This window comes from Rhyacophila brunnea, unplaced genomic scaffold, assembly GCF_057557595.1.
Source record: "Rhyacophila brunnea isolate RB1 unplaced genomic scaffold, BYU_Rbru_1.0 scaffold_17, whole genome shotgun sequence".
Classification (NCBI taxonomy): Eukaryota; Metazoa; Arthropoda; class Insecta; order Trichoptera; family Rhyacophilidae; genus Rhyacophila; species Rhyacophila brunnea.
This window is the reverse complement of record NW_028232827.1, coordinates 38,107,891-38,132,254: the sequence shown is the minus strand read 5'-3', so window position 1 is coordinate 38,132,254 and position 24,364 is coordinate 38,107,891. Positions and strand designations below refer to the sequence as shown.

General features: G+C 36.1%; 1 protein-coding gene across 1 annotated transcript in view; it reads left to right on the top strand.

Annotated features, from left to right (window-relative positions):
- Positions 1–24,364, top strand: part of Lis-1 (LisH and WD40 domain-containing Lis-1) — a 100,996-nt gene that overhangs the window by 73,567 nt on the left and 3,065 nt on the right. Inside the window, exons 3-9 of the mRNA XM_085944213.1 lie at positions 11,671–11,824; positions 12,584–12,730; positions 17,236–17,392; positions 19,960–20,137; positions 20,266–20,401; positions 21,828–21,983; positions 23,615–23,810. Of these exons, the coding sequence (XP_085800339.1) occupies positions 11,671–11,824; positions 12,584–12,730; positions 17,236–17,392; positions 19,960–20,137; positions 20,266–20,401; positions 21,828–21,983; positions 23,615–23,810 (1,124 nt within the window). The remainder of the gene's footprint in view (positions 1–11,670; positions 11,825–12,583; positions 12,731–17,235; positions 17,393–19,959; positions 20,138–20,265; positions 20,402–21,827; positions 21,984–23,614; positions 23,811–24,364) is intronic.

Here is a 24,364-nt window from a genome sequence, read left to right as displayed (position 1 = left end):
CCCGGTCTATGCTGAACTTATAATATAATTGTAGCCCGTGCGACAGGTTTAATATTGACATTTTAAAATTCAGACGTAGGCATTTCACGACTGTGTATTTTTTTCAGTGACATTATCCAAAGTTTAATTATAATTAAGTAGTTATATCTTATTTGCTATTAGTAGTGGCACCTATGTTTTTTTTTGAATCATACATTTTTGACAGCTGTTGTTAAAACCCCAACATCAAATCAAAACAGCGAACCTTGAATTTAGGGTCTGAATCGTATTTTAGAAGGATGAGGTGTTTCCTTGAAAACTTTTCTGCGTGATGGTATTTCAATAGGTTGATCTTACCACCGTTTTGAATGGTACAGTACAGTTTTAAGACCGGTAAGACACGTGTATCGATCGTTACTTAACCTATTTCTTTTATTCAACGAATAATTCACAAGATTTTTGACCATTCTAATTATTGAACATGCATAATTTTGAAAACAAAAGAAAAAATATTTTTTGAAAATAGTAAGACACCCGCATCGAACCTGCGTCTCTTGGGTATCGCGCCCTGTGCATTACCACTATGCTACGATTGCCATGCGTAATTCCGACAAATTTTAACTATTGGCTATATTTTCGAGATATAGTGTTTTCAAAATTATGTAGGTACTTATATTAAGTTTAAATTTAAATTATTATCATTTTATTTGCATGTTTTGGCAAGCGGAAAAGGGGCTATTGATTAAATAAGTTTGGGAAACACTTGATACGGTTATGATAATTTCTTGGATAATCTAGCCTCACCCCAACCTCACTTACTTGAGCTGGCACTATATACCGCTAGACCACAGCCGTCATCCAGCTATCTCTATCCCGAGCTCTCTCACTCTCCAATAGGTCACACTCAGTCTCCCTGCGTCATTCTTGACGTTATCCGCCCATCTCATCCAGATACTGCCTGCAGAAGTTTTTTTATAAACTTTATGGACTCTTCTCTATCAACGTAATCGGCCCATCTGAGTCTTACTATACTGGGCTTAAATTGATCAGTGATCACAGAGATCAGCATTCGTACGGAGGCGACCCCGATCTCAGTCAAAGTTTTTTTCAACGAGCCGAATTTTCTCGCTCGCGGCGCTACCTCACCATCTCGACACAAACACACACATAAACAAAACCACAGACGCGCAATGTGTCATACTGCGGTTGTTATTATTAGTATTGTCAAATCTTATTTTGTTTCTATAATAACGGGTTTTTGTTAATATTGCGTGCAATAACCCTACCGATTTGAGGGAGTTTTGAATACCTACCTTCGGTCCCATTATGCCCGTTTATATCCAATTGTAGTTATGTAATTATTAGTTTTGAGTAAATTAAAATTCAAGATTGTATCGAGATCGTAGATTTAATATAACATCGAGATACCTGTTATATTGTGCGAGGGCTGACAGGGCCCTAGCCTGAGGGGGCCGGCGTGATGGCTCGAGCAGTCACATGAGATAAACACACACCACAAATTTGTTCTAATAGTAATTACAAAAATCGATATATTATTTAAACATTTAAAGAATATTAGCATTATAAAATATGTGGAAGTGTGATGCAAGTCGATATTGTAATAATATGACAATTGATATAATCACATGACAATTCACGTGTACAATTTTATTTTAATTATTTTACCATGTTTCCTGACTAACAAAAGTAACTACATATTTATCAAATATGGCATCGTCGAATGTTTCTTGGCTACCAAAAAAAGGGGCCACGATCAGTGGGTCTATTCTTTACTTATCGACCGCTAAAGTGATAAAGTGATCAATATTATCAAACTTAGGGTAGGCTTGTATCAAAATATTAGCACTTATTGTAACAATTACACGAAGTTGGTTTTTATTGTTGCAATAAGTGCTATATTTTAACAGCACCTATCTTGCTGCTGTTAAAATATCGCACTTATTGCAACAATAAAAACCAACTTCATGTAATTGTTACAATAAGTGCTAATATTTTTATACAAACCTACCCTAAGTTTGATACTATTTATCACTTTAGTGTTCGATAAGTATAGAATAGACCCACAGAGCTCCATAATGTGATACCGAGTGCCGACAACTCAATAATTTAAGTGGATTTATTTAAGAATACATAAAATTGTTACAAATACACGGAATGCCCTTAATTTTACCCTGGGTTCCGCAGAATTCCATTTACTACTGTATAACATCATACTGCCCTTAACCTTAGCGATATGTAGGAGGGCCCGCTCAGGAGGATGTTGGGGCCATCATTACACTTACTTAATATGGCAAAGTAAATTTTCATTTAACAAAGTAGCCGTTACTCTTGCAATGACTAATGGCGATTCTCCCTTTCGATAATATAAATTGTCTACTCACAGAACCTATATTATAATACGAAGAATAAAAGTAAACGTCGATTTTAAATAGTAGGTGCCTACCTACTAATTATTGTTAGGTGACGTAAATAATTTATTATATGAAGGTGTATAGTGTATACTAATCATATCAATTTCGGGAGTGACCTTCGTTGATTAAACACCGACCTTGTCCGCCATAATATAGGTATATATATACACTCTACACTCTACAGCCTATACCTATGTCTCCCAAATACTTCAAAAATATTATCAATGAATTGTTATCAGCAAATTAATTTTATTGCTGTCATATAATAATATGGAACACGTACGAGTATAATATAGTGTGTAGGTATTTACTCAAGTAATGAGGAAAGTGACATTTGAAAAAAATCGAATAAGTACCTAATCTAATATAATTAATTATAGTTACAGGTAAGTAGGTACAACATTCGTACCAACATAAATACTTTTATCGTTTGAAGGTTCGGAGGAGTGTGTGGGGGTGCTATTAAACATAACGTTAAAATAAAGATAATTTAGGACTATTAAAAAATACATAAATGAAATTAAATTAGGCTTAGTGTTTACTGTCTAAACTCTAAAGCAGTGTCTCCCAACCAGTTGTCACGATTTTTTTTCGAAAACTATAATGTGTTATTATTTCAACCAAACATTTTTAATTTAACAACTTAATTATGTAGTTGTAAGTTGTAACGTGTGTCACTAACCCAATAAAACGCCGGTGTAAAGTATTTTTCGTTCACTGCAGGGTACATTAATACCCAGTAGTCCCTCGCTCATTCCATTTCTTACGGTTCTGCGCGTCCGTCCTCCATTTTAAAGTACCTACCATTTTTCGACTCAGTTTAAGGACTAATAGCGGAATGCACAATCTAAGATTTCGTTCCCAAGGATAAGTCGCCGAAAAGCATTACTTAACTATAGACAATCCTGAGTACAGAGTTAAGGAATCCTTAACCATAGACTACTTTTGTTATGAACACGCCCCCTTCTGTATTACCATTTACCACTGACAGCTGCTGTCAAAATAAATTCGCATGTCTATAACACAGTCCATACACTCAAATTCATTTAACAATGTATCTCAATATGGATATTGATAGTGTTAATTCGTTTGGCATGTACTTGCAGAATATTATTTTATTTTTATACGCCAGCCCGCCGAAATACAAAATACCAGATGAAGAATGACAATTGACGCTAGTGTTACCATGTTAAAAAAAATCTTGTGGTGCCTGTGGAATCACGTATAATGACTTATAACGGAAACATAAGAGTATTATAATTAAATATTAATATGTATTTATAGTTATTGCATTTATAAAATGCAGTTGTCATATTTTTGTCATCGTTTAACAATTATAAAATAATTTACCTAATTTACCTAACGAGAATTTTTAATAATAGTATTATTTTCAATAGAAATGATCTTAACTAAGGACAATGTTTCTGCATAGTGTTTTCTGCTAAGGAAATTTTAGTTATGACAAATGTTTCTGCATTCCGCTCTTAATAATTATATCCTATTGTAACTATATATCTACATATTGAATCTTCTTTTATGTCAAGTCTTCGGGTTTCAACTATAAAATCATTTCTCAATTCAATATAAATCAATTCTCCCTCTGCACAGCTATAGGTATAGATAGATAAATATATTATAATATAATTTTTCCTATGGTAAGGGTATCCCTTGCCGTTACCCAAAGTAGAAATGTCTCGCTTCATTCATATGATAAAGGCATGTAATATGGTGTTTCTATTCAGGCGTATCGAATTATTATCTTTTTAATATATTGTGCAGTCTATTTATGGTCCATTTATCGCTTCGAAGCCGCCTGCAAAGTGCAAACGCATCGCCTTTTTACTAGATATTTTAATAGTGCGAAATTAATTATTCTTTATGTTGGTAAATAGTTACCAGTGTCATGGCCAAATGATTTTCTTTACATGTGATTGAGAGGATGGTAACTGATATCAGTGATAACAGATGGTAGCCAAGTGCATGGATGGATTAACAAGTTTTGTAAATTGTGTAAATAAAAAATATTGTAGTTAATTTTACACACCTATTTTTAACATCATCTAAAATTAAAGATTTGGATTTATTAGTGTTTTTTTTAGGTACCTACCTAATTATGCAAAAAATAATATCATTTTTACGAGTCACGGGAAACAAGTGGCTCTCATCCTGGGATTCCGAGTTCGATCTCGTTAAGATCACAATATACGTATGTCATTTTATCAAAGCCTTGGGTGTATCTCAAGGCCGAGTATTTTCACGCCGTGGCACTGAATTACGAATTACGGTGGTAGTGCTAGTTATTGGTTATCTTGAAATGCAATCCATCGTAATACATGAAGATTTTTGATTGCATATTTCGTTCAAATTATTTATATTTATTTCAATCATCATTTTCTATTTTCAACAGTTTATCATATTGCATTCGAAGTGTGTGCAATAACTACCACTACCATCGAAGTTTATATTTTCGTATCACGGCCTGACTATAGTTTTTTTTTTTTGATTATGTCCGATCGAAATCAGATCATATAAGACAGTGGTCTCCAACCCTCGGTCCGCGGACCGGTACCGGTCCGTGGATCAAATGGTACCGAGCCGCCCGAGGAACATTAAATTATTTCCATTTTATTTACTGTGGTGTATTTCTCTCGGGTTTGTGTGACTTAACATGGCCGAGAGGTTAACCTGGAGCTAAAAAAACGTCACCTAAAGCCGCTATTGCCATTTCCGACATCCTATCTGTGTGAAGCGGGGTTTTCTGCAATGACAGCAACCAAAACAAAACAACGGAATAAACTGGACATAAGCTACACACTTCGGATGTCATTGTCTCCTATTACCCCCAGATGGAACCGTCTCGTTGCAAAGAAACAAGCTCAGGGTTCTCATTGATTTAGCGTTCTAGTGAGTTAAAATATTAAATCACTTTATATTTTCTCGGTGTAACTGTATTTTATTTTGAAAGCACGTTTAAATACAATTAAATTATAATTATTAAATCAAAACAATCTAAAATATAAACAATCAACGTCCCCCCTCAGCGGGCCACTTAAAATTATCAAACGTTGACCGGTCCGCGGCGATAAAAATGTTGGGGACCACTGATATAAGGCATCCGCAGAGAGGTTGTACTGTTAGTGGGCCTTTGTTTATCTATGATTGTACCAATGTCACACTTTTACTACACTACAGCCATTTTGGGCCTCATGGCCTGACGTAATGTTAAAAATTATTTTTAAAAGTCGGTTAAAGTCATTCAAATTAGGTTTTTATTAAAATAGCATCGTCCACAGGGATGACATGCACACCAAAACGATATAATATTAAACCTGTGTGTGAAATGCAAACGGAAATCTAAATAACTATCTATCTAACCTGCAAGATAGCCAGAATTTGAGTATTGGAAAACATTGTATGCATAGACTATAGATACATATATGTATGTGAATTTCTATGTTTCTGAGTGACATTAACTAATTTTGCCGCTTTACGATTTGGCATTATGTTTAACTCATTTTTCAAATTTCAACACTTTTCTCTCTTTTCCCTTCGCACCTAGATATAGCAGTTGTTCTGTTGTGCTCCAATGGCAACTCTAATTATGCTGATAGCATATTTTTACATGCGCTTTGCATACAAAGCAGTTCCACGTGTGAATCTTTTTTTCACGCAGAAAGGCGTGACGTGGTAATGTGAAAAATACGCCCAATACATGTATTATTTTAAAATTTATTATCATTTTAACCTATTCGGTCCTAAGCCTCTACTTTAATTTATTATAACATAATATTATAGGTAGGTACTCGAATCGGACAGGTTTTTTTTTGCAAGGGAAGAATTTTGTTGAATTCCAGTGTTGATAGGTAATGTATAAAATGTATTGTGTAGATATCGAAAATATACCATAAGTGTAAATAATGCCGCAATTTTCGGTCTTAAGGGGGGACATGCTCGTCGAAGGTCAAAATTGAGTTTTTATTGTATTTTCAAACCATGATCCTGGACACTCCTTAAACGCTGTAGATAATCTATTTATATAATTTTGAAGCCTTATTATCCTTTATAGTTATTTTAAACATTTGATGACTGCATAAAGTATTTTTGTTAAATAAAATAGTATTCTTTTAAACCTCTCGCTCTAATGTTTTAGAATATAGTCATATTTCGGTACATAACTGTGCAGTGGTGTTAAGATTTTTTACATTTATTAATTTTTAAACGCATTTATAAAACCATTAGTATAATTTATTACGAGATAATTTTTGTAAAATATTCACGATAAAAAATTATATTGATAATCTCTGTGATCCCAAATTTGACAAGAATTAGGCATTTTATTATTCAAAAAATCGGCAAGATTAACACATTTGAAGATAATTCTAAAGATACTTATTATAAGCTATGTCTTTTACCATTCAAGTGTGATAAACATCTTATGAATAATGATTGCTTTATAATAATTATTGACCTAAGAATAAGGTAGTGTTTTTTTGAAATACGCCATTTCTTTTGTCATTCCTTAGTGGTTAAGCTACAACATACGGCCGTAGCCATAAATTGACAAACTATAATTAAAGTAGGGAGTAAAATTATGTTAACGCACGTGTTTGAACATGTACCTAACCGAATTTTTTTTTAAATTTTTTTTAAACGGTACATGTTCAAACACGCGCGTCAATATCATTTTACTCCCTACTTCAATTATAGTTTGTCAATTTATGGCTACGGCCGTATGTTGTAGCTTAACCACTGGGGAATGACAAAAAAACACTACCTTATTCTTAGGTCAATAATTATTATACAGCAATCATTATTCATAAGATCTTTATCACACTTGAATGGTTAAAGACATAGCTTATAATAAATATCTCTAGAATCATCTTCAAATGTGTTAATCTTGCCGATTTTTTGAATAATAAAATGCCTAATTCTTGTCAAATTTGGGATCACAGAGATTATCAATATAATTTTTTATCGTGAATATTTTACAAAAATTATCTCGTAATAAATTATGCTAATGGTTTTATAAATGCGTTTAAAAATTAATACATGTAAAAAATCTTAACACCACTGCACAGTTATGTACCGAAATATGACTATATTCTAAAACATTAGAGCGAGAGGTTTAAAAGAATACTGTTTTATGTAACAAAAATACTTTATGCAGTCATCAAATGTTTAAAATAACTATAAAGGATAATAAGGGTTCAAAATTATATAAATAGATTATCTACAACGTTTAAGGAGTGTCCAGGATCATGGTTTGAAAATACAATAAAAACTCAATTTTGACCTTCGACGAGCATGTCCCCCCTTAAGGGATTGGCGAGATCACGGCATTTTGCCTCGAAAGATTTGTTATTGATTTAAATATGACTGATAAATATTTCATATTAAGGGCCCGCTGAAGAGCCCGCCGTTCAAATATAATTCAGTATAAAAAGGACCTCGGCGTCGTAACTACGTCAATTTAAATCGATCTTTTCGCAAAAATCACTAATCATCGGAGATTTTATTTCAAGAAATATTATTATTATTACTGATAATTTCTGCCGCGCGGAGAATTATTATTATTTTATGAACACCTGCGAGATGAAGCCGATCAGAAAACAGGGCTGTCAAAATAATATTAAGCATTCATATTTTTTAAATGTTAATTTCATCATGGTTTTTAATCAAACCTGTGCAAGTACGTACTGATAACTTGGGTGGATTTTGTAGCAAACATACTATTGATATATATACGGGTATATTATTATTATAACCCAATTCAAATTGAACACAGGTTGATACTCAAATACTATTATAGTATGTTTATGATTTCGAGAAAATAATACGATGGTATAATTAATCCATATCAATTATTTGAAAACATTACATTCGCACTTTGCACAAAATTACAAACACATTCGAAGTTTGCCGCACACGTACAGACCACGTGATATTTGTTTACGCAAAATCGTCGCTTTTCAAAATGGCGAATTTGATTACCAGATTTTACTGCGATGAATCAGTATGTTCCTTTTTGTCTTTTTTTATTCGTAGGTTTGTTTACTATGTACACCGAGAAATTTCCATTTATAAACTCGGAAACGATTTTTACAGAAGAGTTTTGGAATATAATGCAACCAAAACTGGAAAAAATTCTATCATGGGTGTTGACTTCCTGAATTAGCTAACCCCAGGATGCCACTACGTGAACCACAGTGGATATTAAGCCTTTTCCACACTGGCAACCTCATTAAATTTTACGATACTTACCATAATTGCTTAATACTTTGGACGCGGAAGACGCACACGGTGCGTAATGACCAGGCGGCCGATCGATGTAATTAACGTGCATTTTAAAGGGGGCAATTAAAATCTCATTATCTAATCAGCAGCGAAAGCGTTAAGAAATTTTACAATAATTATCGTAAAATCTAACGAGGTTGCCAGCAAATTAACTTGTTGTCAGTGTGGACCCGGCATTAGATGCACAAAACTTAAATAATATATATTATAAATAAAAATTTAAAATTATAAATATATATTATGATTTATGTCTTCGACAGCCCTGATGAAATAAATGTGAAATATGAGTCGGATCTGTCACAGAGCAAATTTATTAACACAAACAACTTTGACACGACCTTTTTATATTAACTAGTAGACCAGATATTATGGACCAAAAATCATATTTTCAATTCTCAAGGCCAATTCTGTAGAACGTCCTCTTAAGTGACATTTTTTTTTAATTATTATTTAGCAGGTAAACTAATATAATATCTATGTACCTATCCCGAATGTTTTCCTTATAAAATGTCCCATTATTGTGGAATTTTTGACCGCATTATGACGGCTTGGTGTAGGTACCTAGGTATTATGTCAAGATACGATCATTCTTTAAGTTTTGAGACAATGGAAGGCAATGTCCACAATATTTGTCAACATCATCATCAGCCTGAATCTATCCACTGCTGGATGAAGGCCTCTCCAAGCTGATTCCACTTCTCTCGGTCCTGTGCGTTGCGTTGCCACGTATTTCCGCAGAACTTTATCATTTCATCGATCCAGCGGCTTCTAGGTCTACCTTGCGGACGCTTTGTACCTCTTGGATACCCACTGGATGATAAATTTGTCCAACTTTGTGAACGTGTGAAACATGGACCCTAAGTAAAAGAGAGATTCGGAAACGTAGAGTAGCATAACCTGGTATAGAGAGATGCATGCTGGGCATAACGCGAAAGGCCAAAAAGAGGAATGAGTGGATAAGGGAACAGAAAAGGGTTTGCGATGTAATAAAGTTTGCTAAAAACCTCAAATTAAAATGGGCTGGCACATAGCTCGAAGAAAGGGCAATATTTGTAATAACCAACAATTATGAAAAATATTATCTCCCTTGTGTTAAGAGTGTGTTAAGATAATCTGGAAACCTGTGATTATGGCATTTTCAGCCAGGGAATTCTGGAATTGAAAATCTAAGTGCGTATTCGTCAATCCTTTGCTACACATTATTTGTCAGGTGTTCCACTTTAGTGTTCACTTATGGTTAATTTTACATTATGAATCCGTACTTTTTGAATAAGTTTCTAAAGCTAGTGTTATAATATAAATTATAGCAAGTCTATTTATTTTTCCAGAGATTGAAGGATACATTGTAACTACCTAATTAATAATAATTAATAATAACAATGCAAAGCCACCATTTCACACCACCCACACATCCAGACGTCAGGCGTAATCGTGACACTTGATTCATTGTGACCCAACACATCCGAGTTGATGAGTTGCATTGGATTAAAAAATAAGGCATCCAATGATCCAACTCCAGCTGACTCACACGAGCATTTTTTCCACACAGAAGAGGGAGACAAAAACACACGATATTTTGGCACATATTATGTATTATTGTTATGCCTGCATTGAAGCTATGCTAAAAAACCGATAGATGACTCAAACTATGGAATAGATTTTTTTTTTTTTTTTTAGAATTATTAATAACCATGTCCTTGCTTTTTCGTACAAGGTGGTTGTTAGTAATTTTGAACAATCACAAACACCCAGGCTTTGAGAAAAACACATAGATGTTTTTGTCATGACCGGGAATCGAACCCAGGAACTCTCGGGTGGAAGGCGAGCGCCTTACCAACTGCACCACGAGAGCCGCCTTATGGAATAGATTACGACCCGGAAACAACGGAGATTTCCGGAAAGAGATTTCCGGAGAAATCGGAAATGTATACGCAGAAATAAGGGTTTAAGGTTAACTATGCAATGAGGTTGATTTTGCAGATTTTCGTCAGTATTGCATCGATTATAACAGGGTTGGTGAACCTTTTTACGTACGCGTGCCATACTTTCCCAAATAATATTTTTAATAATAATTTCATTTGTTTGACTTGGCTGTCAGTATTATTTTCATTATGACATGTCCTATGCCTATATACCTACATCTGTTTTAATATGGAAGAATGTAATTAATATTATTTTGTTAACTAAAATAAATGTATATCAATCAATGAAACGACCTCTTGGAATGCTGGGTACTTCAGCTAGTAGTATATTATAAAAAAAAAATTAAAACTTTGTTACAAAAGTGAAAATCATACAATGACAATAAAAAGAATGATATTATTTATGTTCTCTTTTGTCTGTAACATTACCATCAGAATCTGAAACTTCTTCACATTCCATAAAATGTTAATGTAAATTATATAAAATTTTACAGATTTTCATAAAGTCGTTAATAATTTCGATTTTCACACCATTATCAAGACTTCGAAAATAAACGACTTGTCTACACAACTATAAAACTCTTTGAATGAGACCGGATGGTCTCTCCCCCTTCCCTCACCTTGCGACGACTATTCAGATTCTCAGATTCAGTTTTAGTCTTTTTTTAAATCACATTTTCCCTAAAATATCATTTTTTGGCAGCGATTGTAAGACGCCATCGATTATAAGACACCCCGAATTCAGTGACAAGAATAAAAATATACATCTCTTAGTTGATGCAATACGATATTCCACAAAATGTGTCTAATATTGAGATTTTGTGTGAGGGGTATGTCGTCAATATTATATTATCAATGCTTACAACCAGTCCTCCTTAAATTATATTATGCATTTAGAAATGTAATGATATGGAAAATACATTTTCCTATCCCAATTCCTGAATGTAACCGTATTTGTAAGTATATAAATTGTGTGAATCACACATTATACAATGGGTGTCAATGATACATGATTATTGATAGTTAAATTTCCTTGTTTGCAGGAACAAAGCCATTGCGGATTACCTGAGCAGCAATGGATACAACGACGCCCTGGAAGCGTTCAAGAAGGAAGCGGACATGCCGGGTGAGATGGACCGCAAGTTCGGCGGACTCCTCGAGAAGAAATGGACCTCTGTTATCAGACTGCAGAAGAAGGTTAATATTAATATTCATTCTATTTCTTCATCATACCCACTTTTTTCTCTAATGAGCCCTGCCGGTAAACAGATAGACATGGTATAAAAACTGTTTACAAATTATACCTGTCTTCTCAGTCATAATTCTCTTATGACTGATGAAATCTAGTCAACATTTATGCAATCAAGACTCCACCCATTATAGTTATAATATGCTTCTCAGGGCAGACTGAATACTGCCCCCAGTAAGATCCGTCACTTATTCGCTCCAGCGCTCTTACTTTGCTTCGCCTTCCCTGGAAACTACCTGAAACCACCAATTCCACCAGATTATCCGCAACAAACAATATTTCCGAAAAACTGTAACATTTCAGCTATATTTTCAACAGCCGTACATTTCAAAGTTGTATAAAAACAAAAACATTTTTATCAAATGACCATGCAAACATTGGCATTGGCATGTGCATGAAGAAACAAGCGAGTGTGACCATATTTGGGGGAAATTTTTTAAAACTATTTCATTGGAAGTAGCAACTCATTGTCTCAAGGTTTTGATTAAAGTGCGCAAATTTTTAACAAGTGGACTCCAAACTACATTTATGTAATGTTTGCAGGTGTGAAACATACATTTTGAGTTTGAAACAAATGAATTGTGCACAAGCATTTGTGTAGCTGAAACCATTCAAACCATTGCATTTGGCCGATTCAGTACAGTCTTTGTGTAAGATGACGGTAGAGTAAAAGCAACCTGTTCCTAATCACCTGTTATGTTTTTCAGGTAATGGAATTGGAATCAAAATTATCAGAAGCACAGAAAGAATTCACAGAGGGGGCTCCCACCCGAGCGAAGAGGACACCCGCAGAATGGATTCCCCGACCGCCAGAAAAGTTCTGTCTCACCGGACATCGAGCGCCTATCACGAAGGTTTGTTTGCTCATTTGAATTATTATACTATGGATAACTTTCACCATGCAACGAGAATCTGATCTAAATTGAAGTACAAGTACAATTACATTTGCTCGTCATAATTCAAATTCACTGAGTCACCTGAAAAGTTGGTTTCCCGACGTGCTCAATAGATTGTGACAACTTATTACCAACAGTGGCAGTGACGCTAGTATAGTAATGTGAGTATTGCGAGCATTTCAGTTCTCCACACTGCAGCCCTTCTAGTTAAAATTGTCATAATCATCTCTGTTCAGGAAATGTGGAAACTTAAGAATTTCCTGTGTAAGGTGCAGATAATGTCTTTTAATTATTATTTCTGCCTTATCTTTTATCTTCAACATGTATTTACTTTTCTATTATAGAATGGCTGATGGCCAAACGGTTACATGTCAGGCTTATAATGTCGTGGGTCTGGTGGCGAGCGTGTGCTTGAACTCAGAGTTATGGACCTAATAGGTTGAGCAAGTGGCTAATATCCATTTCCCGTAAAAACAAAAATCTGTCGACTTAAACAATGATTTGTTTTTAAATTAATGCTAGTCTGAATTTTTTAAAATATGCATATATTTTATTTATAATGTATTAAGTGGCACTTAGGTTGTTATTGGGTTGGAACTTCCTTTGTCAATGTTTTGTGCTCATTACAGAGGTCATCCTCAAGAGATGATATGGTCAAGTTTAATCGTAGGTTAGTTTGGAATTTCATTAATTATATCAGATCAAAACTCAATATTTCTACCTAATCTTCTGTCGTTTTAAAAATACACCCAAACTCTTCTCAACCGTATGTTGACCACATTGATAGCCGCGCTATTGGCATAATATCTTCAATCGCACAGACCATCACATGTTCCTCAGTTTTCTCAGCTCTAAATTCAACCTAATTCTACCAAATGATGGTATTATGCGCCATTGGCATAATATCATCAATCGCAGTTGCAACGAACGTACATACAGACCGTCACATATTCCTCAGTTTTCTCAGCGCTAAATTCAACCTAATTCTACAAAATGACGGTATTATTTCTAAACCATCTTGTAAACAGAAGTATAGGTATGGTTCTTAATTAAGAAATAAAAACCCCATCATCATCATCAGGGGCGCGACAACCCGGTGTGGGTCCTGGCCTCCTCCAACAGCTCCCTCCACCTGTCCCTATCCAGTGTGGCCGCTTTCCAATTTGGTACCCCCAGAATACGGCAGCCACTGGCAGCTCCATCTAACCAGCGAATCTTTGGCCTCCCTCTTCTTCTACGTCCTATTGGATTGCTGGACATCACTCTCTTTGCCGGTTCATTGTCATTCATACGGTGCACATGACCTAGCCATCGCAGTCTCCCAATCTTAATTGATTGAACTGCGCTGCAATCTTCGTACAGTCCGTAGAGCTCAGCATTATATCTTCTCCTCCAATTGGTGCCATCCCTGATCAGTCCATATATACGGCGGAGAATTTTTCTTTCAAAGATGTTCAGGGCTCGTTCATTTCGCAGAGTTAATGTCCAGGTTTCCGATGCTTAGGTGAGCACTGGCTTTACAAGTGTCTTTTAAAGAGTGCTTTTAGTTCGACGAGATAGTAAGCGGGACTTAAAATGTCTTAACAGACCAAAGTAGCATTTATTCGCAGACATGATTCTCTTGTTGATTTCTTCTGTAATATCATTATGTCGAGTTACAAGAGATCCAAGGTATATGAAACTGTCGACCGTATCAAACTTGTATGCACCAATATCTAACTTGTATGCACCAATATCTAACTTTGGTGCGACTTCTCGTGGTGTGACATAGACAGGCATGTATTTAGTTTTTGCCTCGTTTATTTGTAAACCCATTCTTTTGGCAGAGGCTTCTAGTGCTGTGAATGCCTTTTTCAGCGCCAATTCTGATATGGCAATGATGTCGATATCATCGGCATACGCCAGCAGCTGCACAGACTTAGTAAATATCGTGCCGCTGCCACGGGCATCAATCTTTGCATCCCGTATCGCCTTTTATAGCGCAATATTGAAAAGAAGGCATGCCAGAGCGTCACCTTGCCTTAGGCCATTCAGTGATACAAATGGCTCGGATATTTCCGCTTGAAGCTTTACCCGGCATTGTACTGGTGTCATTGTCATCTCTACAAGTTTAATTATTTTCGTCGGAATTTCAAATTCTCGCATTGCTTCGTATAGCCGGTATCGATTAATGCTATCATAAGCTGCCTTAAAATCGATGAACAGGTGATACGTGTTAATATTGAATTCAGTGGTCTTTTCTAGAATCTGCCTTAGAGTGAATATTTGAGTAACACATGATCTCCCTCGTCGAAAGCCTCCTTGGTAGTGCCCGAGTATTCCTTCTACAATGGGTTCCAGCTGCTGGAATATCAGAATCGACAACAGTTTATATGCAGAGTTAAGGAGTGTCACCCCTCTGTAGTTACTACATTCTAGTTGGTCTCCTTTCTTGTGCAGGGGACAAATCAGCCCATCCTTCCACTCTTCTGGCATCTTTTCTGAAGTCCATACTTGGTGGATTAGGCTATGTAAATGTTTGAGCAGGCTTTCTCCCCCACATTTTATTAATTCACTCTGGAGGTTATCTATTCCAGGCGATTTGTTTGTTTTTAACCTTGACATGACACCTTTTACCTCATTTAATGACGGTGGTTCTTCGTTATCATCCATGCCACTTTGTACTGATTCCTGGTCATGAGTATTAATGTTAGTGTTGCCGGCATCATTATGGGGGGTATTTAAATGTTGATCAAAGAAACCCACCCACCGGGCAAGAATACGGTGCTTTTCTGTGAGTATCATGCCATTGTCATCCTTGCACATTGTGATACGAGGCTTGAAACCCTTCCTAACATTATTTATCTTTCTATAGAACAGCCGACTTTCTTGGGCTTTATAGTGTTCTTGGAATAGGATCATTTCCTTTTTTAAATAATCACGTTTCTTTTTCTTGTGTAGTTTCTTTTCTTCACGCCGGCGCTTTTTATACTCATCGTCTGATGCCCGTGTTTTCTTCTGTAGCATCATTAAGTAAGCCTCATTCTTTCTCGTAGTGACTTCGCGGCAATCTTCGTCAAACCATTCTGATCGTTCACCTGTTTTTCGGCGTCCTAAGGTATCATTAGCTGAGGATACTATGGCAGTCTTGCACTCTTCCCAGTGTTGATTCACCTCTTCATGGTCTCCAACCTCAACATTGTCGCTCAGATGAGTGTTCAAGCTCTCCTGGTACCGAGCCAGTTCCTGCGGAATCTTCAGTTTCTCTGTGTCAAAGGGTTTTGCTCTTGCTCCCATTTCCTTTTTGGTGTTCGAGATCTTTGCTCTAACTTTTCCACACACTAGAAAATGGTCTGAGTCTACATTAGCCCCTCTGTATGTCCGGACGCTCATTAGATCCGATCTGTGCCTGTTGTCTATCAAAATATGGTCTATTTGGTTTATTGTGCACCCATCCGGGGATTTCCAAGTTCCCTTATATATATCCTTACGGGGAAACATTGTGCTACCAATAACCATATTTAGTGATGCTGCACAGTTAATTAGTCGGGTACCATTGTCATTACTTTCATTGTGAAGACTATGTTTTCCGACAATGGCAGTGTAGATCTCCTCCCGTCCTATTTTGGCATTTAGATCACAAATAAAAACCCCAAGTATATCTAAATCATTCTACACTGACACCATGAGTAAGGCAAAAGCGTTTCGCAGTCGTAGTAGGTATTGGTATTGTTATACAGTAAACTCCCGATTATCTGTGTGCGGATTATCCGTGCACGATACGGTGTATACAACGATATAATAGCTCTTAGGAAAATTTTAACTGATATTAGAAGATCATTAAAAGATTCCTACAAACCAAAATCACAGATTTTCTTAATAAATAACGAGTATTAAACATGTTAAAATAATTGTCTGCTTTAGAAATAGTACTTTTCTGTGTTTTTCGTTTATCTTTGCCGCCTCTCCCCACCATTAACCCGGATAATCGGAAGTCTACTGTATATTGTTACAATCAGATCTTGGATTCTGAGCATAATTCGTTTCGGATATGTGTTTGTAATCCAAAGCATTCATATATCAAAGCGAATTTCCCTATAGGAAATAATGGAAACTCGGATGATTTGTTCCAAAACCCAAAAATATTTATATGAAAATGTTTAATACAAAATACCTTTTTATAATTTTATTATTTAAATTTTTAAGCCACTTTAATTAACAAGGACTCTATCCAATGACACTTGCTTTTGAGAATTTCTCAGCGTGAGAGAGAGATAGAATATCTATCGGCTCAGTTGTGATCGTGTGACGCTCGGAAGACAAAGTGTATACATACTTCTCGTATTGCAAGATCTCGCTATTTTATCAAGTTAAATTTTATTAAACTTTTGCTCGTCCTGCAGAACACTCGCTGACCAAGTTACTCGCGATCCGAGAGCTGTAAATATACTTATAAATAAAACATTCCTCTTTTGTGTGTCCAGGTGATATTCCATCCGGTGTACAGCATGATGGTGTCGGCGAGTGAGGATGCCACAATAAAAGTGTGGGACTTTGAGAGCGGGGAGTACGAGCGGACGCTCAAAGGACACTCCGACTCCGTTCAGGACATTGCTTTCGATCACCATGGCAAGATGCTAGGTAATATTCACATACACACTATTAAATTTACTTTGCGCTGGTATGTTTACAAAGGTATAATAATCTTGACATTGATACACTATGGAGGACTACCGTACTTAGACATTCGTATATTGCTGTTCGAATGTTTTGATTATGTTCATTGATATTTTGTACATTGAAAATTATTAAAGATAACATCCTTTTTTTCATTGGCTTTACAATCCAATGCAGATATTTACCTTAAGAAAAGGTTTCACGACTATTTTTTTTGGAGAAATAGATGTTGGTGTAAACCATATTGTATAATATATTCTAGACTCAGTGTTCAAACCCAAGACCTACAACTTCGTAGGCGGATACGTTACCACCCGTCCATTGCAGGCACACGACATATTTACAAGAATACTAATAATTATATAAAATACATAATATGGGCAAAAGTGTGTAGATAGATAAGCAAAGACTTTCTCTTTTATCTGAGTTGTTCTGTCAGGACTGAGTATCATGACCATCTTTTGAGCGAGAAAGGCCGAGAGAAGTTTGTCTCCAATAAACTCCTTCACTTAGTCTCTTCAGTGTACCAATGCTCTTCCTGTACTTCCCTGAGGGCTACCCAAAATGACCAGCTTCTTCAGTTACCCCGCCCTGTGATTAAAAATTGCAAAATGTGATTTGTAGACCGCCATTCCTTTATTTCGAGTATTCATATTATACCGATTGCTTCATTCTTTTGTTCTGTTTGCACGACTCCGCTAGGCCTGGTAATATTTCCTATCACTTTCAACGTTCACAAGTTTCTGTCAATCATCGATCCACCGAAAACATGCTCTTCCTGCACTCTGTTTTCCTTTTGGATCATTAAATGTGAGTTGCTTCAGCAGTGATTCATCCATATTATTATGTATCGCCTGTGGCAGGCACTGAGTTTTGATAAATAGGATGACATCAACCTCATCAAAAAGCTTGTAAAAAGCTCATGATCATAACAATGTCGCCAGATGCCATCTTCGCAAATGGGACTAAAGAAAAAGTTCTTTCTCACGATTCTACACTCAAAGCAACTGGGGTTCACAGTCACTGACAACTGGGGCTTTTGTTTTTCGTTTCGACAAAAATTACGCCTTGTTGCGCCTACGACAACTGAAGTGGCGAGTAAGATCATATTAATGCGCGTGTTTAAACATGTGCTGGACTGAAAAAACCGATATTGTTTTTCCGGTTTTCGGTTCAGTTCCAGTTCGATGCCCTGGTGACAACGTTCTATCTATAAAATATTTAAAATTAATGCATTAGATCAGTGGTCTCCAACCTTTATGTTACTACGCCTCCCTTTAAAAAAAATCGAGTCTTGGCGCCTCCCCCCTTTATTTCATTAAATAATACAGACACTTTTTTAACACACAAGTTTTTACTACTTACTTATATCAAATTCATTTTTTAATTAATTTTTTTTTCATGCGACGAATGAGCTTGTTTATTACCACAATCAATTTTAAAAGAAGTCAACCAAATTCATCATCGTTCATTGACAAAAATTAATGGATTCTATCATGAGCTCCACATAGTGAATAGGGCCCACAGGCCAGGATCTTTCACCCATATATTAAAAATATTTAATAGCCCTGAAACAAAGCAGCGCCGCAGGCGACTTTTTTTACTATTAATAAAATTATATGAAAAATGCATTAGCAAACTAACCAAGAACTCAGGAAATAGATTTTTGTTTGCTTCAATATATCTGGCGTAGAAATCATTTAAATGTGGAGACATGTATTATTGTTATATTATATTTAAGAAATCACGTCAAAAACAATTTAAAAAAAAAATATCACACCCTGCCTACACGCTTCAGTTGACACTTTAGCTACGAGTGACATTTAAATTTGAGGTTATTGTTTTCATGCAACCAGCGGTCGTTTTGTGCATTACCGAAACAGAGCGTTTGCAAAAGCGCCATTTTTAAATTTCTCCGCTCCAAATATTTTTTTAATAGGATTTAAATATATTTATTATATATTAAAATAAACATTCATGCACTGAATTTTTACTGTTACGTTAAGATATGAACTTTTATTTATTTGTAGATATTATGGTATAAAAAATAATTTATTCAAAAATTTTGGCGCCTCCCCTGGCAATAGATCGCGCCTCCCCTGGGAGGCGCGCCTCCCAGGTTGGAAACCGCTGCATTAGATCATAATTTTAGATATTTTATAGATATAAGAATTTCTTTTATATATTATGGTTTGTTTGGGCAGGGTTTAATTGAATTTTAAAAACTAACACAATCTGCAGTTTGTATTCTTAGTTCAGTTATGACAAATAAGTAGGTATATCTGACAAAGTTTGGTGTGCATGGCGGATCTCCACAGCCTACTCACATCCTTCGCCACTGATATATACATTGCTCTGCCATTTGGAATCACCAATGGTAGGTTTATTTCATGCTTCAGGTGAAGTAACAAAATTGATGCTCCCAATTTCTCAGTTCACCAGGGCTGCAGTTCATTAGAATTAGATCAAAATTTCACGCCGTTCCGAGTAAACAGTGGCATATAATATGTGATTTTTGTTTGTTGTGGCAGTATCATGCAGTGCAGACATGTCAATCAAGCTGTGGGACTTCCACCAGACGTTTGAGTGCATCAAGACGATGCACGGCCACGACCACAATGTGTCATCGGTGGCGTTTGCGCCCAGCGGCGACCTCGTCTTCTCCGGCAGTCGAGACAAGACAATCAAAGCGTGGGATGTCACAACTGGGTGAGACTTATTCCGCTGTATTACTCCAATCTGTTTTGTTCACTGCTTTAAAAATAATTATCAAGTTAAATTTCACCCATTTTTTTATGTTTTGATTGTTTTATCAATTTTGTTTTTCTAAATTTTAGGTATTGTGTGAAGACATACAGTGGGCACCGGGAGTGGGTTCGAATGGTACGCATCTCGTTAGATGGGTCTCTATTGGCATCCTGCTCCAACGATCAAACAATCAGAATCTGGCAGACAGACTCCAAAGATTGCAAGGTAACATATTGAACTTACTGTTCCTCCATTTACAGGTGGTAGCATCTGCTACAGTACCTGGTGCACATTGCATTGTTGACGATGATAACCGCCTTCAAGACAGCATATAGCATCTTCGGAAGAACATTGATGCAAGCGCAAATTTTCAATGCTAATAACGTAGAGTAAACAAAAGTTTGAGTTCCCGATGGCTGCTTTATGCTTAGGGTACCATATTCGAAAGAAGTCACTTTAGATAGGGACAGGTGGAGAGTGGGTCGATTATTAGAGCCCCGTATCAGTTGAACTACGGCCCAAGGCACAAATTCGATCGTAGTGCTAGGTATTGCTTATACTTCGAATGCAATATAGGATCGAACCCACGGCCCATGATATTCTAGACCAGTGCTGGCGAACCTAGTGCATGCATGCCAACAGTAGCACAGGAGATGATTTTGCATGGCACGCTTTGAAGAGAGAAAAAATACCTATACTAATAATAAATGACATCGCATTGTATAAGATATTGCAGGAAAATATTCTACAAAAATAAGCATTACGTTTAATGTAAATATATAATTGCATAGATCGGTTTTTAGACCTTAAGCGTCACATAATATTATCGCACTAACTTCATCAGGCAGCGGAGAATGCCGCGTCGCGAACCTCTAAATTTGATCGATTTACAATCCTTTGAGACCACTGTAGCTAGAGAATGCCTCATCTGATCGGAGCGATTCTGGTGTTAATTTATGCGTAAAGAACCAAACTAATTATGTTAATACATTAACAAACAATTTAATTTCTACAAATTAAATAATAAAAATAAAATTAATGACTGCATCAAATAAGAAACCCAAAACTCGGCAAAGCTAGTAGTCATAATTCTGCCAGTTTCAAAATTGCTGTACCCGAAATGTATGGCGTAATTGGAAAAAAGTGATAAAATGATAAAAACTATTTTTTCGTTATAACTGCTTGGCACTTCAGACAGTTGAAAACTAAAATTTGCGAAATTTTGGCACGCATAATATCTAAAAAGGTTCGCCAACCCTGTTCTAGACTGTCACTTTACCAACTTGGACAACTCGGCACTCATATTATTATGTAAATGAGAACTTTGCCATTCTCACTAGTGCTAATCCTGATATCAATCATAGAATTCCGAAGCATCAATTATTCTTTGTTCTTGCGCATAACTAACCTGTCGTTGATTATGCAAATTATTATTGCTTTGACATTGATATTTTCCACTTGCTTGAGTTGAGTTCAGGTGAACATTATAAAAATTATAAATTTATAATGCTCGCTTTGTGTAAATCAATAAATTTCAATATGAAAGAGTTATTGGAGGAAGCCAGGATATATTCCATGTTGGCATAATGACGATTTTACTTTTTTTTTCTCGATGTAATGGAATGGATAATGGAATATTGTTTGTTTGCAGGTGGAGCTACGTGACCACGACCATGTGGTGGAGTGCGTGACGTGGGCCCCCGAAACCGCGGCGGGGCCCATCAACGAGGCAGCCGGCCACGACAACCGCAAGGGGGCTCACCTCGGACCCTTCCTTGCCAGTGGCTCAAGGGATAAAACAATTAGAGTAATACTCATTGCATATTTCTTTATTTATTAATTCAGATACAATCCTTGCAAGATTAATAAATTCTTTAAACTTTAAACCCACATTGAAGCGAGAATTGACTGTACTACAAAGGCATATGACATACTCAGTGCTGTAGTGATCAATAAAATAGTGCCAGGATTTAAGGGGGTTTTTTTAATCTAAGGCGCCCCCTCAATTTTGTAAAAAAAACATGATACATATTCCCAATACCATAATAGTGATGAGAATTGATTGAGTAAGTGCTGGATCATGCTCCGGCCTGGAAAAAAGGTCCCGGATCACTCTGCCCCCTACGCCACTGATACTGATATACTAAAATTTTATTAGTTATTATTCATGCTACATGTCACCGTAGCACATTGTCTCCCATCATGCTTCAATTAGAAAACAAGCTTAGATTTGCTATGCTGCAATGTATTCATTAGTACTCAGTAACCAGCAACTTTGTAATAAAAACTCCATTTAAATAGAAGTTTTTTTTTTAGTCAATTAAATGTGGTTGCATTTTTTTTGTTGTTGTGTTTGTATGCTTGACATCTGTGCTAGTCTGCTAAGATGCAATAAGATTGGTATGTCTTTTTACAAAAGGAAAAGGAGAGATACAGTAAAACCCCGTTGATTCGAAATCGACGGGACTGAAAATCGAAAATGTATGGGAAAAAAACAGTGAAAAAAAATGTTTTTGTTCTTGCAATTGTATAAAATCGGTACCGTTATAATTTCTTTCAGATTATATGTGGTGGCATGGTTCATTCATCGAATTAGTGGTATTCTCGCTATAAATAGATTTTATGAATTTTAGTGAAAATTTTGAATTAACCGTGTTTGAATAAGGTTCTACTGTTAGTCTAAATCTAAAATCACTGTACTTTTCTGGAGAACCAATGAATAAACTCAGTTTTGGACAACTTTTAATTCCTGTGATTGCTAAATATGTAAGCGGTGTTGACTCAAACTGTCCCCGTTCTACTCAATGACATTATTAATGGACAACGCACTCAATACAGTAGTTAGCAAATAAATTCACGAATAGCGACATTCGCACATGTATAGGTAGACGTCACGCAATTTCCATTATGCGACATCACGCATCGGGAATTTATAGCAATATCACCTTTATTGTAATGGCGTTAGAACAGTGTTTCTAGTGTCAATCTTCATTTGAGCGAACCAGTTCGAATCGAACCATTCGGCAGACCCGACACAAAGCATCGGGAATTTATAGCAATATCACCTTTATTTTAATGGCGTTAGAACAGATTATGCCATTCGGCAGACCCGACAAAAAGTGAGTGTCATTTTTCTTTCCAGATGCGTCGTCCATATTAATGTCATTGGTTCTACTACATATTATAATATGCATACCAGTTCATTTGCCGCACTTGACTCATTTTGCAAATCGTAAAACGTATCGAATACCTCATGGAATAATACACTAAGTTAAAATAATCTGTTATTTAGTTTTTGAACTATTGTTTTGTAGAAAAAAATAACACACCAGCCAATTCCTTTTTGAATCTTTGATTTAGTGTGTTATTTCATTAGGCAGTCGTTATCTCCCTTTTTTTCAATACACAATAATATGTTAATGAATAAATGTATTTCAGATATGGGACGTAGGCACGGGCGTGTGCTTGATGGTGCTGTCGGGGCACGACAACTGGGTGCGGGGGGTGGCCTTCCACCCGGGCGGGCGCTTCCTGCTGTCCGCCTCCGACGACAAAACCCTGCGCGTCTGGGACATCAAGAACAAACGCTGCCTCAAGACTCTCTACGCCCATCAGCACTTTGCTACAAGTCTCGGTAAACACCCCATATCTTATTCTTCTCCATGCATTGTCAGATGGGTCTCATTTATCTTACGCTACTCGTTTTAAATATAGATAGTAAGGGGTCGAACTATGTACTGTATTAGAAGAATTAATAATATGAACTTCTTGTAAGATAAACATTCAATAGTCGTACTTTCATACGTAAAAAATCCATTCTCAAACTTTTTTTGGGTGGCGGAACCCTTGTGCTTAAAATTTTGTAAAGTCTCGAGGAACCCTTACCTGACTGACACTTATTGGTTCGTAAAATCGATTCAAGTTGTACTTTCTGCACAAACTTGTGTTTTCTTGTGGACCTGATCGGGAATGACTGGTCTAGATGAAGGTTTCTCTTTAACGTTGTTAAGTTTATCCCAATATAACCACTAGATGTGAAAGTAAAAGTGATTTTATATAACATTGTAAATAAATATGATTGAATATTATGAATTCGCTTATTTGTAGTGTAATAAGTTATAACTAATAAATTATCTGGTTGTGAAGAAACTCAATGTTTGACATGGTGCTGATGAAAGTGTGCTCGTT